Source organism: Pogona vitticeps, chromosome 2 (genome assembly GCF_051106095.1).
Source record: "Pogona vitticeps strain Pit_001003342236 chromosome 2, PviZW2.1, whole genome shotgun sequence".
NCBI lineage: Eukaryota > Metazoa > Chordata > Lepidosauria > Squamata > Agamidae > Pogona > Pogona vitticeps.
The window spans coordinates 16,419,880-16,435,018 of NC_135784.1; the positions used below are offsets into that span (position 1 = coordinate 16,419,880).

Here is a 15,139-nt window from a genome sequence, read left to right on the forward strand (position 1 = left end):
TCACTGTCGTCTGGACCTCAAATGCCTTCAAGGGGGTCCCGGTGACCACTGAATTCGTTATATCTATTAAGTTTCTCCCTAAGCTCCTGTCTTTTTCTGGGCCCAATTATGTACCAGCTTCCAACTTTGCTTTACAAAATCTCTTAATTGATCCCGTAGTGCCTCTCTGAGCATGTCTAGTTCTGCCATTTCCAGTAGCTTCTTTAAGAACTGTCCTATTATTCGGACTTCAACATCAGTCCAGAGGTGTTGAAGGAGACCGGGGGGGGCTAGGTCATAGGAAACCAGATTTCAAATCGCCCCTTGGTCATGGAAACTCAACGATGATGCTTGGCACTAGTAAAACCACTCCTTTAACACATAGTTAAAAACTCTGTTAGGGTTGCTATAAGTTGGATACAACTTGAAACTCATAACTTAAAAACTGTGTCAGTCACTCTCTTGTAAACAGGCTCAACATTTCCACACTCACACAGTCAGGATTCCTATCTCTGTATTTCAGGCTGTCTCAGAATGCTTTGTTGCAACTGGAGCATTTATTGGTTTCAAGGCAATTTTCATAAAATGATGAAGTTAAAATCGTGATAAAACCATTGAAGTAAAAGACACAATTGGTACAGCCAAAGAATCACAGAACACGAGGCAGGGAGATCCACACCTTACATTCACTCTTTGTCACTGTCTTCCGACATGCAGATGTTGAACCAGAGCATTACACCAGTTGACCATGTACTTCTACCTGTAGAATGTGCTCAGGAATTTGGGGTTTGTGAACCTTGGGAGGAAGAGAACATTTCCTCCAAAGGATTTCCACATTCAAAGCCACCATAACGTTTCTTTATAAAGTGCTTTCATAGGTCCGTAAAGGCTTAAGTCAACAGTAGAGCTCTCACTATCCTATGGATCTTTGAATGTTTTCTACCCAGGACAGATATTTAAATAGGGTTTAAGGAGGTCATTTTTCAGCATCTTCAGACATTCTACTCTCTGTGCATAAGCTGATGTGTGATGCTCTTGGCTCTGCAAGCAAGCATCATCTCACATTCTCTCCATTTTAGATGTTCTGAGTGGAGTGAATTTTCTTGTGTTCTCTCAGTTTGAACAATCAGAGAAATCTTTCCCCACATTCCTCACATTCATGTGGTTTCTCCCCAGTATAAAGTTGCTAATGTTCTGTGAAGGGTAACTCAGCTGTGAAATTATCCCACATTATTCACAGTGATAGGGATTCTTCTGTGAATGTGAGCACTGGTGTATGGTTAAATTGCAGAGACGTGTGAAACATTTCCTGCATTTATTGCATGCATATGGTTTTTCTCTGGAGTGACTTCGTTGGTGTACTTTGAGGTAAGAAATTGACTCTCCTGAGCATCCCTTTCAGCCCAGGAGAAAAACAATCTTCAGCAGAGGATGGGCCAGCCATGGAGAAGGACATTAAAATGGGGGGGGGGGGAGTATAGAAAGGGAAAGAGCTGCCAGAGGAGGAAGGGGAATCACAAAAAAAGGAGAGAAGGCAACAGGAAGGGATATAAAGGAACAGAAAGATAATTGTGGAAGAGGAGTGAGAATTAGAAGAGAAAAAATCTGAATTACTGGAAGGGCAGGAATGGATCTCAGAATGCAGGACATGCAACAATGGGCTAAAATTACAGGAATTCAGATTTTGGTTGAATACCACTGTAACATACAGCCCTGCTCTCACCTGTCCGTCACAGCTGGGCAGTGGAACATCAGCCAATGAAGGGGCGGATGGTGGTGCAGAAGGGGGAGGAGCTGGAATATATATAGGGGTGTGTGATGTGTGTGAGAGGGATTGATAGATTGAGAGACTGAGAGTTATTGATTAACATGTTAGTAGGCCTGTAAGCCAAATACAGTGGTGCCTCGCATAACAAGCGCCCCATTTAACGACGAATCCGCACAGCGATTTGTTTTTTGCGATCGCTTTTGCGATCGCATTGCGATGTTTCCTATGGGGTGAGCTCAGCCCAGTGCAAGGAGGACCCAGCGTTGCTTGCAAGGAGGGAGACAATTCCTCCCTGTCTGGCTGGCTTGCTTCCGAAGCCAAAAAGGCAGGGAGAAAGTGCGGGAAGTTCGAACTTCCCGCGTTTTCTCACTTCCTTTTTGGCTTCAGAGAGATCCAAAGCCACACATCGCGGCAGTGGGGACCCCCAGGGAGGTCTCCCAGGGCTTGCACGCCACCATGGGAGACCTCCCTGGGGGCCTCGCCGCCGCGATAGGTGCTTCAGAGGTTTCAAAGGGCTTTCCACGACATTGGAGGAAGCCCTTTGAAAGCTCCAAAGGCAGCGGAGCGCCGGGTGGCTAGAGCAGGCCGGGGCCCTGGCCACTCGCCCCCGGCCGCACGGAGCCAGCAGAGTGCCGGGAGGCTTCGGACCGGTAAGTCCTTTTTTAAAAAAATTTCTGTGTGGGTTTTGGAGGGTGGGTTTGGACTGGGGGGGTTATGTTTGTGGTTTGTGTGTGTGTGTGGTTTTTTTCATGACATTTTCACCTCAAGCGCTTTGGCTGTGTGAAAATGGGGGCTTTGGTCCTCCCAAAGGCCCCATTTTCACACAGCTGATCGGCGGTTCCAAAATGGCTGCCACAACCATTTTCACTGCCCTTGCTTACCAAGGCAGCGAAAATGGCAGCCGGATGGAGGATTTCCGCTTAGCAGTAAGTTTTCCCCCAATAGTGATGTTTCTGGATAGCGACGATTAATCCGGAACGGATTAATGTCGCTATGCGGGGCACCACTTTAGTCAGTGAGGGAAAAGTCTGTGTGTGCTATAGTGAATGAGAAACCGTGATTTACAACTTGATTATTTACCTGTGATTTACTCCTTTAATTTTGTTAAATCAATAAACACGTTTGTTTGGAAGAAACACTTGTCCTTTTTAAATATTGAATAATCTTTGGTAACAGCAGTTGAAGAAAAGTCGTGAGCACTCCTGGAGGCCTGAGTTGGCAGAGGCTTCAGAGTGGCCCACTACATATAATTGGTGTCCAGCGTGCCGGATACGAGTGTGGTCCAATAAAGCCTTGGACGGGAACGGTGCCCAGAGCAGATCTTTAGTCAGGGAAGTCTGAGTGGACGAGTGGGTAACCTCATAGGACTTGTCTCACGGGGAGAAAGTCTAGTAGGGGGCTCTGAAACTCAGATTGGGGGCTAAAATAGGGACTCTGGCTCTGTGGTAACCATTTCTGAGGAGAGTTGCCCAAAGCAGAATCTGTGGCAAGTTGGCTAGCTTGTCCTGAGTTTAAGGGAGAACTCTGAGGGGACAAAGCGGAGCCAAGGGCAGATAAGCTGAGGGAACTCAAGTCAGCTAAACCTGGGATAGGGGAAGCTGATAATTCAAGTTGTTTTGTGGCCTGAGGCAGGGAAAGAAACTCTGTCTTTGGTGTGTGGCCTAGCTGGAGGCAGAGGCCTAGACAAGGGCAGAAAAATAAACAAAAAGTCTGGTATGACAGGAAAGCCAGAGAATGAAGTTTTAATCCTAGAGATGAGGTGCTTGTGCTAAGACCTCTCAAAGGGAACAGATTACAACTAAATTGGGCAGGACCATTCAGAATTATTCCCAAAATGAACAACATTATATAATTAAGAAAGATGGAGAACCAGGCAGGAGGGTGGTCCATGTAAATATGATCAAACCATATTATAGGGAGGAGAACAGAGTGCTGTTTGCCGTGAAGGAAGCTGACAATGAGAAATATGCCTTACCCTATTGAGAAGGGAGGGGGAAAGCAAGATACAACCATGAAGATGTCAAGATTAGCCCTTTACTTTCCCAGGAGCAACAAAGGGAATTGAAGACCTTGGTTACAAAGTACCAACAGGTTTTCTCTAGCAAACCCGGGTTAGCCAAGGGAGTGGTGCACAAGATTGATACAGGAGATGCACCCCCACAAGCAGTTACTCCATATAGTGTTACTGGGCCATATGTTGATAAGGTGCGCAAGGAGCTAGATGATATGTTGAAAGAAAACATCATTGTTCCCTCATCCAGCCCTTGGTCTGCTCCTATAGTCTTGGTTGACAAGCCAGATGGCAGTATTCGGTTTTGTGTGGACTATAGAAAGCTGAACCATGTAACCAGTGTGTGTGTGTGTGTTTAGTCGTTTAGTCGTGTCCGACTCTTCGTGACCCCATGGACCAGAGCACGCCAGGCCCTCCTGTCTTCTACTGCCTCACGGTGTTGTGTCAGGTTTATGTTGGTTGCTTCGCAGACACTGTCCAGCCATCTCATCCTCGGTCGTCCCCTTCTCCTCTTGCCATCACACCTTGCTAACATCAAGGTTTTTTCCAAGGACTCTTTTCTTCTCATGAGATGGCCAAAGTACTGGAGCCTCAGCTTCAGGATCTGTCCTTCCAGTGAGCACTCAGGGTTGATTTCCTTTAGAACTGATAGGTTTGTTCTCCTTGCAGTCCAGGGGATTCTCAAGAGCCTCCTCCAGCACCACAATTCTTCGGCATCAATCCTTCATGGATTGCTGCCTTGTCGTGGCAAAGGGGCTTGAGTAACTCAGAGAAGCTATGGGCTATGCCGTGCAGGGACACCCAAGACAGACAGGACATAGTGGAGAGTTCCGACTAAACGCAATCCACCTGGAGTAGGAAATGGCAAGCCACTCCAGTATCTTTGCCAAGAACGCCCCATGATCAGAAACAAAAGGCTAAACCATGTAACCAAGCCGGATGCATATCCTATGCCCAGATTAGACAACCTGATAGAGACCATAGGGGGATGTCAATATATTTCCTGCCTAGATCTAACAAAAGGGTTTTGGCAAGTGAGAATTGACCCCAAAGATCAGGAGAAGACAGCCTTTTGCAGCCCTTTTGGTTTATACAAATTCTGTGTCCTAAGTTTTGGGTTACTTTCCAAAGACTTATGGACAAAACCTTACAAGGGCTTAGCGACTTCACATTGACGACATAGGTACTCCTGGAAAGATCACCTTTGTCACTTAGAGATAGTGCTGCAAAGATTGAAAGCAGCTGGGCTAACAGTGAAAGCGTGCAAATGCCAGCTGGGTAGCCCCGAATTGAAGTACTTGGGTCATGTAGTAGGGGGAGGTAGGATCAAACCCCTAGAAGCCAAAGTGAATGCTATTAGTAACTGGCCTGAAGCCGTGCTGTGCCAGAGTGACGACGGCGGAGATCTTCATCCAGTGGCGTAACTGAGCAAGAAGCTGCAGGGAGGTGAGTGACACCTGTCCACCATCGAAAAAGCGTGTCTTGCTATCGTGTATGCGGTTCAGAAACTTAAGCCATATATCTGGGGAAGACATTTTGTCTTGTGTACTGACCATTCCCCACTATTGTGGTTAAGGACTATCAAAGCCAACAACAGCAAGCTGATGAGATGGGCTTTGATCCTGCAGGACTTTGATTTTGAGGTTCGAGTAATTAAAGGGACTCAGAACAGTGCTGCAGATGCCCTCTCTAGAAGACCAGAAGACTAAAGAAAAGAATGGACTCTTATAATGGTGAAAGTAATATAAGTTTGATGTACATGGACCCATTGATAAATGTTATAAGTTATGTAAGCAAAAGAAATTGTATGTAAGTATTTTTAAATGTTCTAATGTGTTATTAAGTGTGTGCCTGAATGAACATTGGAAGTGGTAATGTATGACAACTAGAGTGTCAGGTTTAAATATAAAATGCAGGTAAGATGTTTAGCAATGTTTATATAAATGTTTGTTAAATGTAATGGTGTTATTGGGATAATGTAATTGTATCTTGCTCCTTGTTCATGAGAGGAAAGCACTTTAGCTTTTCCCCCATGAAACAACTTGTTAAGGGGGGAGGTATTGTAACATACAGCCCTGCTCTCACCTGTCCATCACAGCTGGGCAGTGGAACATCAGCCAATGAAGGGATGGAGGGTGGTGCAGAAGGGGGAGGAACTGGAATATATATAGGGGTGTGTGATGTGTGTGAGAGAGATTGATAGATTGAGAGACTGAGAGTTAGTGATTAACATGTTAGTAGGCCTGTAAGCCAGTGAGGGAAAAGTCTGTGTGCTATAGTGAATGAGAAACCGTGATTTACAACTTGATTATTTACCTATGATTTACTCCTTTAATTTTGTTAAATCAATAAGCAAGTTTGTTTGGAAGAAACACTTGTCCTTTTTAAATATTGAATAATCTTTGGTGGCAGCAGTTGAAGAAAAGTAGTGAGCACTCCTGAAGGCCTGAGTTGGCAGAGGCTTCAGAGTGGCCCGCTACAACCACGAAAAAGATCCTAATTGTTACAGAAGTAGAACAATGGAACCAATGACCTCAAATGGTGGTAAGTGCTCTCACACTGAGAAGTTTAGGCAACCACCTGGCAGATATCCTTTGGTTTGTATTCCTACACAGAGTAAGGATTCGGAATTGATGGCCTAAGAGGGCCCTTCCAACTTCATCATTCTATGATCACCAAAGTGGATCTATGGACAAGGGAGATGGTCCAGCTTAAGGTCCCCCAAGAAGAAGTCGGGAAACCTCCTAAAACCCTCTATTTGGGGGAGAGAAAAAAGAATACGACCACATAGAATGTGAAAGGAAGACCAGGGAAGAGACTAGAGGGAGAAGAGAAGACTCATGGAATCCCACCCAGGAGATGATTGAGAGGGGAATCTCAACCACAGGAGGAAGGGAATGAGTCGAGAGGAAGAGATGCCGAGGAAAGCTTGGCTCGACATCCAAGCTCTGACTCCTTATGTATGAGCTGAGAATGCCAGTCACCTCCAGAAACCAATCAAGAGGCAATGAATGGACCAAAATGTCCACTGAAAAGACTTATCATTAGGTAACCCGTAATGATATGACTTTTCGTGTTGTTGCCCTTTGACTCTGAGTTAGAACCTCTAAATCCTGTTAGAGTTGCTGTAATTTGGATGCAACTTGACAATCATAACTTCCAACTTCTGTCAGCAGCTCTCTTGTAAGGAAGCTCAACATTTCCACACATTTACATACTTATTTCCATACTTCAGGTAGTCTAAAAAGACTTAGTTGGAATCAGATCATTTATTAGTTTCAAGGCAATTTTCATAAAATGATTGAGTTAAAATCAAGATAAAACCATTGAAGTAAAAGACGCAATTGGTGCAGACAAAGAATCACAGAAAACGAGGCAGGGAGATCCACACGTCACATCCAGTCTATGTCACTCTCTTCCAACATAACTTCCAACTTCTGTCAGCAGCTCTCTTGTAAGGAAGCTCAACATTTCCACACATTTACATACTTATTTCCATACTTCAGGTAGTCTAAAAAGACTTAGTTGGAATCAGATCATTTATTAGTTTCAAGGCAATTTTCATAAAATGATTGAGTTAAAATCAAGATAAAACCATTGAAGTAAAAGACGCAATTGGTGCAGACAAAGAATCACAGAAAACGAGGCAGGGAGTTCCACGCATCACATCCAGTCTATGTCACTCTCTTCCAACATGCAGATGTTGAACCAGAGCATAACCCCAGTTGACCATCTCCTTCTTGATGTAGAATGTGCTCAGGAATGTGGGGTTTGTGAACCTTGGGAGTAAGAGAACATTTCCTCCAAAGGATTTCCACACTCAAAGCCACCATAGCATTTCTTTCTGAAGTACTTTTGTAGGTCCACAAAGGCTTAAGTCAACTGTAGAGCTCTCACTGTCCTATGAATCTTTGAATGTTGTTCTTCCCAGGATATTCAGACGGAGTTTCAAATGTTTAAGGTCATTTTGCAGAATCTTCAGGTTTCCTATTCTCTTTGCATATGCTGAAGTGTGATCCTCTGGGCTCTGCAAGCAAGTTTTCCCCCACATTCTCTCCATTTTAGAGGTTCTCATTGGAGTGAATTTTCTTGTGTTCTCTCAGTTTGAACAACCAGGTAAATCTTTCCCCACATTCGTCACATTCATGTGGTTTCTCTCCAGTATGAAGTTGTTGATGTTTTGTGAAGGGTAACTCAGCTGTGAAACCTATCCCACATTCTTCACAATGATAGGGATACTTCTGTGAATGTGAGTACTGATGTATGATTAAATTGCAGAGACGTGTGAAACATTTCCCACATTCATCGCATGGATACGATTTTTCTCTGGAGTGACTTTGTAGGTGTACTGTGAAGTCAGAGTGTTGGGAGAACATTTCTCCACATTGTTCGCATTGATAGGGTTTCTCTCCTGTACGAATCCTCTGAGGTACTCTGAGATCTTTGCTTTGATTGAAGCTTTTCCCATATTCTTCCCACCTATAGGGTTTCTCCTCTGAATGACACCGCTGATGTAATTTGAAAGCTGATGGATCACTGAAACATTTCCCACATTCTTTGCATGTATAAGGTTTTTCCCCTGAGTGAACTTGTTGATGTATGATGAGGTTTGCACAGTAGCTAAACTGTTTGCCACATATGTCACATTGATAGGGTTTCTCCCCTGAATGTGAGCGCTGATGTGCTATCAACTTTGAGGGAGCTCTTAAACATTTCCCACATTCTTTGCATGCATACCTTTTTTCTCCAGAGTAAATTTGTTGGTTTGCTACGAGGTTGGAGTTTTGGGGAAACATTTTCCCACATTCTTCACAGGGAAATGGTTTCCCTCCTATGTGAATTCTCTGATGTACTGTAAGATCTCTCTTCTGGTTGAAGCTTTTCCCACATTCATTGCAAGTATAAGGTTTTTCCCGAGAGTGATTTTGTTGATGTACTCTGAGACTTGAATGCCACATGAAGGTCATTCCACATTCATGACATTTGTAGGGTCTCTCCTCAGTGTGCATTATCTGATGAAGCTTAAGTCCAGACCTTCGCTCGAAGCTCTTGCCACATTCTTCACATTTATACACTTCTCCTTCTGAGCGCACCGGCTGAGTGACGTGAAGAGCTGAGCTAACACTGAAGCATTTTTCAGACCCTGAGTCTTCATAAGGTTTCTCTCCTGTGGGAAATGCTGGATCTTCTGGGCTCCTTCTGGAACTCTCTCCATGCTCCAAACAGTGACACAGACTTTCCTCTGAGTGGCATGTTGGACATTTCACTGGGCTTTTCCTTGGAGGGCTCCTTAGCCCAAACTCTGAGCTCTGAAGGACATGGAGGCATCTGTTACTTGTCTTTTCCTCTTCTTCTTCATAGACAACTCCTCTCAGAGAAGGGCAAGGCTTGTTTTTCCTCTCATTTGCCTCCTTTTCCTTCTCCCTCTGCAATTCATCTCTCTTCCCACAGTTCTCGTTTTCATCCTCCATTCTTTCTGGGGATGTCCTGTGGAGTCTTCCTTCCTCCTCCTGTACATCATCTGCTGGAAGAAGGACAGAATTCATGGTGATTAGATATCTCTCCATAAGCCAATTTCCTGCTGCCTTCCTTTCTGTGCTGAGAAAGCAGTAGATCGCAATCATTCGTGACCTGGGTTTCAACCTTCTTAACCATCTAAAGTCTGATTTTAAGGAACCAGTTTTCCGGTCTTAGTGCGACAAACTGGATTTAGAAGGGGCAGAGGAACTAGAGACCAAATTGCTAACATGTGCTGGCTTATGGAGAAAGCCAGAGAGTTCCAGAAAAATAATTTAGGGGTGATTTCTATACCCCCCTATAATTCTTCTAACCCTTTGGACATAAAAGGTAGCAAATTCTGAGACAAAGTTACAAAGTCCCATGAGCTATCATGGGGGATCGAACCATAGAATTTCCGATCCACACTCCACTCACTGGTTTTTCCATCCAGCAAGTTTTTTAAAAAAAACTATTTTCTTTGCTGTCCAAGGCCTCGTTGGACAGCAAAGAAAGCAAAGTGGCTGTCCAACGAGGCCTTAGAAATAGCAGAGAGGAGAAGGGAAACAAAATGCAAGGGAGATAGGGAAAGTTACAGAAAATTGAATGCAGACTTCCAAAGAATAGCAAGGAGAGACAAGAGGGCCTTCTTAAATGAACAATGCAAAGAAATAGAGGAAGATAACAGAAAAGGAAAGACCAGAGAGCTGTTCAGGAAAATTAGAGATATTAGAGGAACATTTTGCGCAAAGATGAACATGATAAAAGACAAAAATGGGAGGGACCTAACAGAAGCAGAAGACGTCAAGAAGAGGTGGCAAGAATACACAGAGGAATTATATCAGAAAGATTTGGATATCCCGGACAACCCAGACAATGTAGTTGCTGACCTTGAGCCAGACATCCTGGAGAGAGAAGTCAAGTGGGCCTTAGAAAGCCTGGCTAACAACAAGGCCGGTGGAGGTGATGGCATCCCAGTTGAACTATTTAAAATCTTGAAAGATGATGCTGTTAAGGTGCTACATTCAATATGCCAGCAAGTTTGGAAAACCCAACAGTGGCCAGAGGATTGGAAAAGATCAGTCTACATCCCAATCCCAAAGAAAGGCAGTGCCAAAGAATGCTCCAACTACCGAACAATTGCACTCATTTCGCACGCTAGCAAGGTTATGCTCAAAATCCTGCAAGGTAGGCTTCAGCAGTATGTGGACCGAGAACTCCCAGAAGTACAAGCTGGATTCCGAAGAGGCAGAGGAACTCGAGACCAAATTGCTAACTTGCGCTGGATTATGGAGAAAGCCAGAGAGTTCCAGAAAAATATCTACTTCTGCTTCATTGACTATGCGAAAGCCTTTGACTGTGTGGACCACAACAAACTATGGCAAGTTCTTAAAGAAATGGGAGTGCCGGACCACTTTATCTGTCTCCTGAGAAACCTATATGTGGGACAGGAAGCAACAGTTAGAACTGGTCATGGAACAACTGAGTGGTTCAAAATTGGGAAAGGAGTACGGCAAGGCTGTATATTGTCCCCCAGCTTATTTAACTTATATGCAGAATACATCATGCGGAAGGCTGGACTGGAAGAAACCCAAGCCGGAATTAAGATTGCCGGAAGAAATATCAACAACCTCCGATATGCAGATGATACCACTCTGATGGCAGAAAGTGAGGAGGAATTACAGAACCTTGTAATAAGAGTGAAAGAGGAGAGTGCAAAAAATGGTCTGAAACTCAACATCAAAAAAACTAAGATCATGGCCACTGGTCCCATCACCTCCTGGGAAATAGAAGGGGAAGATATGGAGGCAGTGTCAATTTTTATCTTCCTGGGCTCCATGATCACTGCAGATGGAGACAGCAGCCCTGAAATTAAAAGACGCCTTCTTCTTGGGAGGAAAGCGATGACAAATCTTGACAGCATCTTGAAAAGCAGAGACATCACCTTGCCAACAAAAGTCCGAATAGTCAAAGCTATGGTTTTCCCTGTCGTGATGTATGGAAGTGAGAGCTGGACCATAAAGAAAGCAGACCGCCGAAGAATTGATGCAACAAACCTATCAATTCTAAAGGAAATCAACCCTGAGTGTTCACTGGAAGGACAGATCCTGAAGCTGAGGCTCCAGTACTTTGGCCATCTCATGAGAAGAAAAGAGTCCTTGGAAAAAACCTTGATGTTAGGAAGGTGTGATGGCAAGAGGAGAAGGGGACGATCGAGGATGAGATGGCTGGACAGTGTCTGCGAAGCAACCAACATGAACCTGACACAACTCCGGGAGGCAGTAGAAGACAGGAGGGCCTGGCGTGCTCTGGTCCATGGGGTCACGAAGAGTCGGACACGATTAAACGACTAAACACACACATTTTCTTCATGATAGGACTTTTGCATTTGTAAAAGGAGAGAATTCATGGTGATTAGAGGATTTTGCCATTTAATAGGGAAAATATCTATCGAAAAGCAAATTTCCTGCTGCCTCCCCTTTCTGTGCTGAGAAAACAGTACATCATCCTCATCATAATTTATTGTCATTGTAAGTATATACACAGTATACCCATACAACGAAATTCACAGACACCCAGAGGCCAGACACATGCACACGCATAAAATTCCCCAAACACTCCCCACCCACTAAAAGACCCCACTCAAAATACAAACATCTACACCGCAGGCCAAGTAACACAGTCCAACTAATTATTCACTACTGGTGGTTTTTAAGCTCATTATTAATTGCAATTATAGCTCTGGTATAAAAACTATTGAGAAAATGTGTGGTCCGAGTCTTAACTGTTCTATATCTTCTGCCAGATGGTAACAGTCAAAAAAGTTATAAGCAGGATGGGAAGAGTCTCTCAGGATGCTGTGTGACTTCCTCAGACAGGGGGATGTGAAGATGTCATCCAGGGTTGGTAGCTGGAGCCCAATGATATTCTGGGCAATTTTAATGGTTCTCTGTAGAGCTTTTTTGTCCGCTACAGAGCTACTCCCAAACCATGCCAGAATGCCATAGGTTAGGACACTCTCAATGGTGCTACGATAGTATGACAGATGTAAATGCTGAGATAAATTTAACTTGCCGAGCATTCTCAGGAAATACAGCCTCTTCTGTGCCTTCTTCATTAGCATGTTGGCATTTATAGTCCATGAGAGGTCCTCTGAGATGTAAGTTCCCAGAAATTTAAAACTACCAACTATCTCCACTTCCTCACCGTTTATATACAGTGGTAAATGTACATTTCTCTTCCTCCTAAAATCAATTATGAGTTCTTTATTTTTGATGTTAAGTGTGAAATTATTTTCTTTACAAAGTATCAACCTTTGTACTTCCTTTCTATAAGCAGACTCATTGTTCTTATTTATGAGCCCCACCACTGTCGTGTCATCTGCAAATTTAATAATTGCATTGGTGTTATACAGTGGGGTGCAATCATGTGTGTACAGGGAATAGAGGAAGGGGCAGCACACAGCCCTGGGGAGCTCCTGTACTTAGTACCAGGGTAGAAGAATTGTGAGATCCCATCCTTACTGACTGTGGCCTATCTGTCAGAAAATCCTTTATCCACATGCAAATCTCCTGAGGTAATCCCAAGTTGATCATTTTAAAAACAACCTATTTGGTAGAATGGTATTAAAAGCAGAGCTATAATCCACAAACAACAGCCTCGCATAAGTTCCCTATTGTTCTAAGTGGCTCAATACAGTATGGAGTACAATGGACACAGCATCATCAGTAGATCTATTTCTAATAACAGATGTTAAAGCTACTGGTCTATAATCAATGAGAGATACCACTGCTGACTGCTTGGGGACTGGCACTATAATAGATGTCTTCAGGCAAGTGGGGACTGAACACTGCAACAAGGATAGATTGAAAATATCCGTAAAAACTCCAGCTAATTCTACAGCACAGCCCCTAACAACTATTCCCATGATTCCATCTGGTCCAGCTCCTGAGCATGTAGAGTCCGTAATAAGGACCGATCTCTGGAATGCCTAGCCGCTGCAAATGCTTGCGCCGCCATCACAATTATATTACTGAACTGAGCAGGAGGTTGGACTTGATGGACATGACTCTAGGATTTGTAACCTGGGCTTCAACCTTCTTGACCTACAGAATCAGTTTTCCAGTCTCAGTGCTTAAGAACATTTAGGTCGACCAGAACAATGACCGGAATGGCTGAGCACTGAAGTCGAAGAACATTTATTTTGCATGGAAGGGGAATGAAAAAGAGGATGGAAATGCAAAAGGTCCTATCAGAAAGAAAAGTGTTTTTCTAAACCAGGTACAGCTGGATGGAGAGATCAGTGAGTGGAGTGTGGATTCAGGGGTTTGATCTCCCATGATAGCTCATGGGACTTTGTAACCTTGTCTCAAAATTTGCTGCCTTTTCAGGAGCGTTAAAACAATCATAGGGGTGTATAGAAATCCCCACACCAATTACCCTTAAAAGAAAAGCACATTTAAACAGACCTCATGACGGTAGTGTTTACTACAAGTGTTCTGAAAACAATGAATCAGCGACTACACCAGAAAGATCACTGAATGAAAACACTTTTTGGGAAACTCCTGTTCTGCTCTGCTTCCAATCCATACATAAGAAGCATAAAAACAGTAAACACTGAACCTTCGGAAAGCAAGAATGAGTTGATTTATGCGTCCGACCGAAAAAGGGAAAGGATACACAGTCTCTGAGTACCCTTGCAGCACATCACAGTGGACCCTCCACTTACAGACGGCTCCATCTGGGGACTTTTCGACTTACAGACATCTCCGGCCGCAAAATTTCACTTCGACTTGCGGATGGAGAATCGACCTATGGACCGGAAGGGGGAGGCAGGGACAATGCCAAATTTGAATTTAGTGCATTTCCGCCACAATGGGCGGCATCTCGGAGGCTCCCCTGCCGCTGTTGGAGGCCTCCAAAGCATGATCCATGGTGGCAGAGAAGCCCTGGAAGGCCTCCAGAGGTCCCCCTCACCGCTGATTGTGCCTCCGGAGCTTCTCTGGTCATCCACCGCCACAGCGGCCGGCTATCCCAGGGCATATCAGGCCTACCAGGGGAGGGCTTCCGCTGATAGACCTGGTCTACCCACCGGGAAAGCCTGGTAGACCGGGCCTATCAAGGGAAGCCCTCCCCTGCTACGCCCATTGTACCCTGGGTAAGCTGCCACCGGCAGCAGAGGCCAACCTCCGAGAGGCCTCCCATGGCGGCGGAGAAGCCCTCGGTGGGCTTCGGCAGCGGTGATGGCGGCGGCGAGGGACCCATTTGGAACAGTAAGGTGCTGCTTTTTGCATTTATTTTCTTTTTTTGGTGGGGGGTGTTTTTTCTTTGGTGGGTTACGGATTAAGATGTTTTCAATGCATTCCTATGGGAAATGGACCCTCGACCTATGGACTTTTCGACCGTTCCAATAGAGATTAAATCTGTAAGTCGAGGGTCCACTGTAAAATGATGAAAAAGCAGCTTAAGTGAGGCAATAAGTGTCTAAAATGCATTTCTGGTGCAGTCACACAATTAGAAGGAATCAGAAGTTACACATAAAGCTATTATAAAACAGAGAAGCGATGAGTGATAATCAAGACAAACATATGCAATGATTAACATGCAGAGGGAAACAGAATACCTTTGTCCCGACTACAAGAATGAGAGGCTCCCTGATTCTCCTGTAGAAAAGAATCCGTCCCCTGAAGATCTGGAGACGCCTCCGATATGCCTGAGGGGAGAGCAGGAGCTCCGTCATTATCTTCTGGGTCCTTCGGGGTCTCCAGCTGCTGCTGCTCACCCTCAAGAGTTCCTGGCCTTCCAGGTATGTGCCAAGCACTTCTCCACATGGGCCACCTGGGAGAACAGAGGAGAATCCTTCTAGCAGTAGAATCATGGTAACA

General features: G+C 44.5%; 2 protein-coding genes across 8 annotated transcripts in view; both read right to left on the bottom strand.

Moving 5' to 3' along the window:
• The window catches only part of LOC140701299 (uncharacterized), a 141,659-nt gene that overhangs the window by 33,135 nt on the left and 93,385 nt on the right, over positions 1–15,139 (bottom strand). The window lies entirely within an intron of this gene.
• Positions 7,009–15,139, bottom strand: part of LOC110071454 (uncharacterized) — a 28,797-nt gene continuing 20,666 nt past the window's right edge. For 5 of the 6 annotated variants that reach the window (XM_078388014.1, XM_078388016.1, XM_078388013.1 and 2 more), the window contains exons 3-4: positions 14,878–15,092; positions 7,009–9,282 (exon numbers count right to left, since the gene is read on the bottom strand). In XM_078388014.1, the coding sequence (XP_078244140.1) occupies positions 7,820–9,282; positions 14,878–15,092 (1,678 nt within the window). In that variant the 3' untranslated portion in view covers positions 7,009–7,819. The remainder of the gene's footprint in view (positions 9,283–14,877; positions 15,093–15,139) is intronic. The other variant, XM_078388017.1, reaches the window with a different exon arrangement.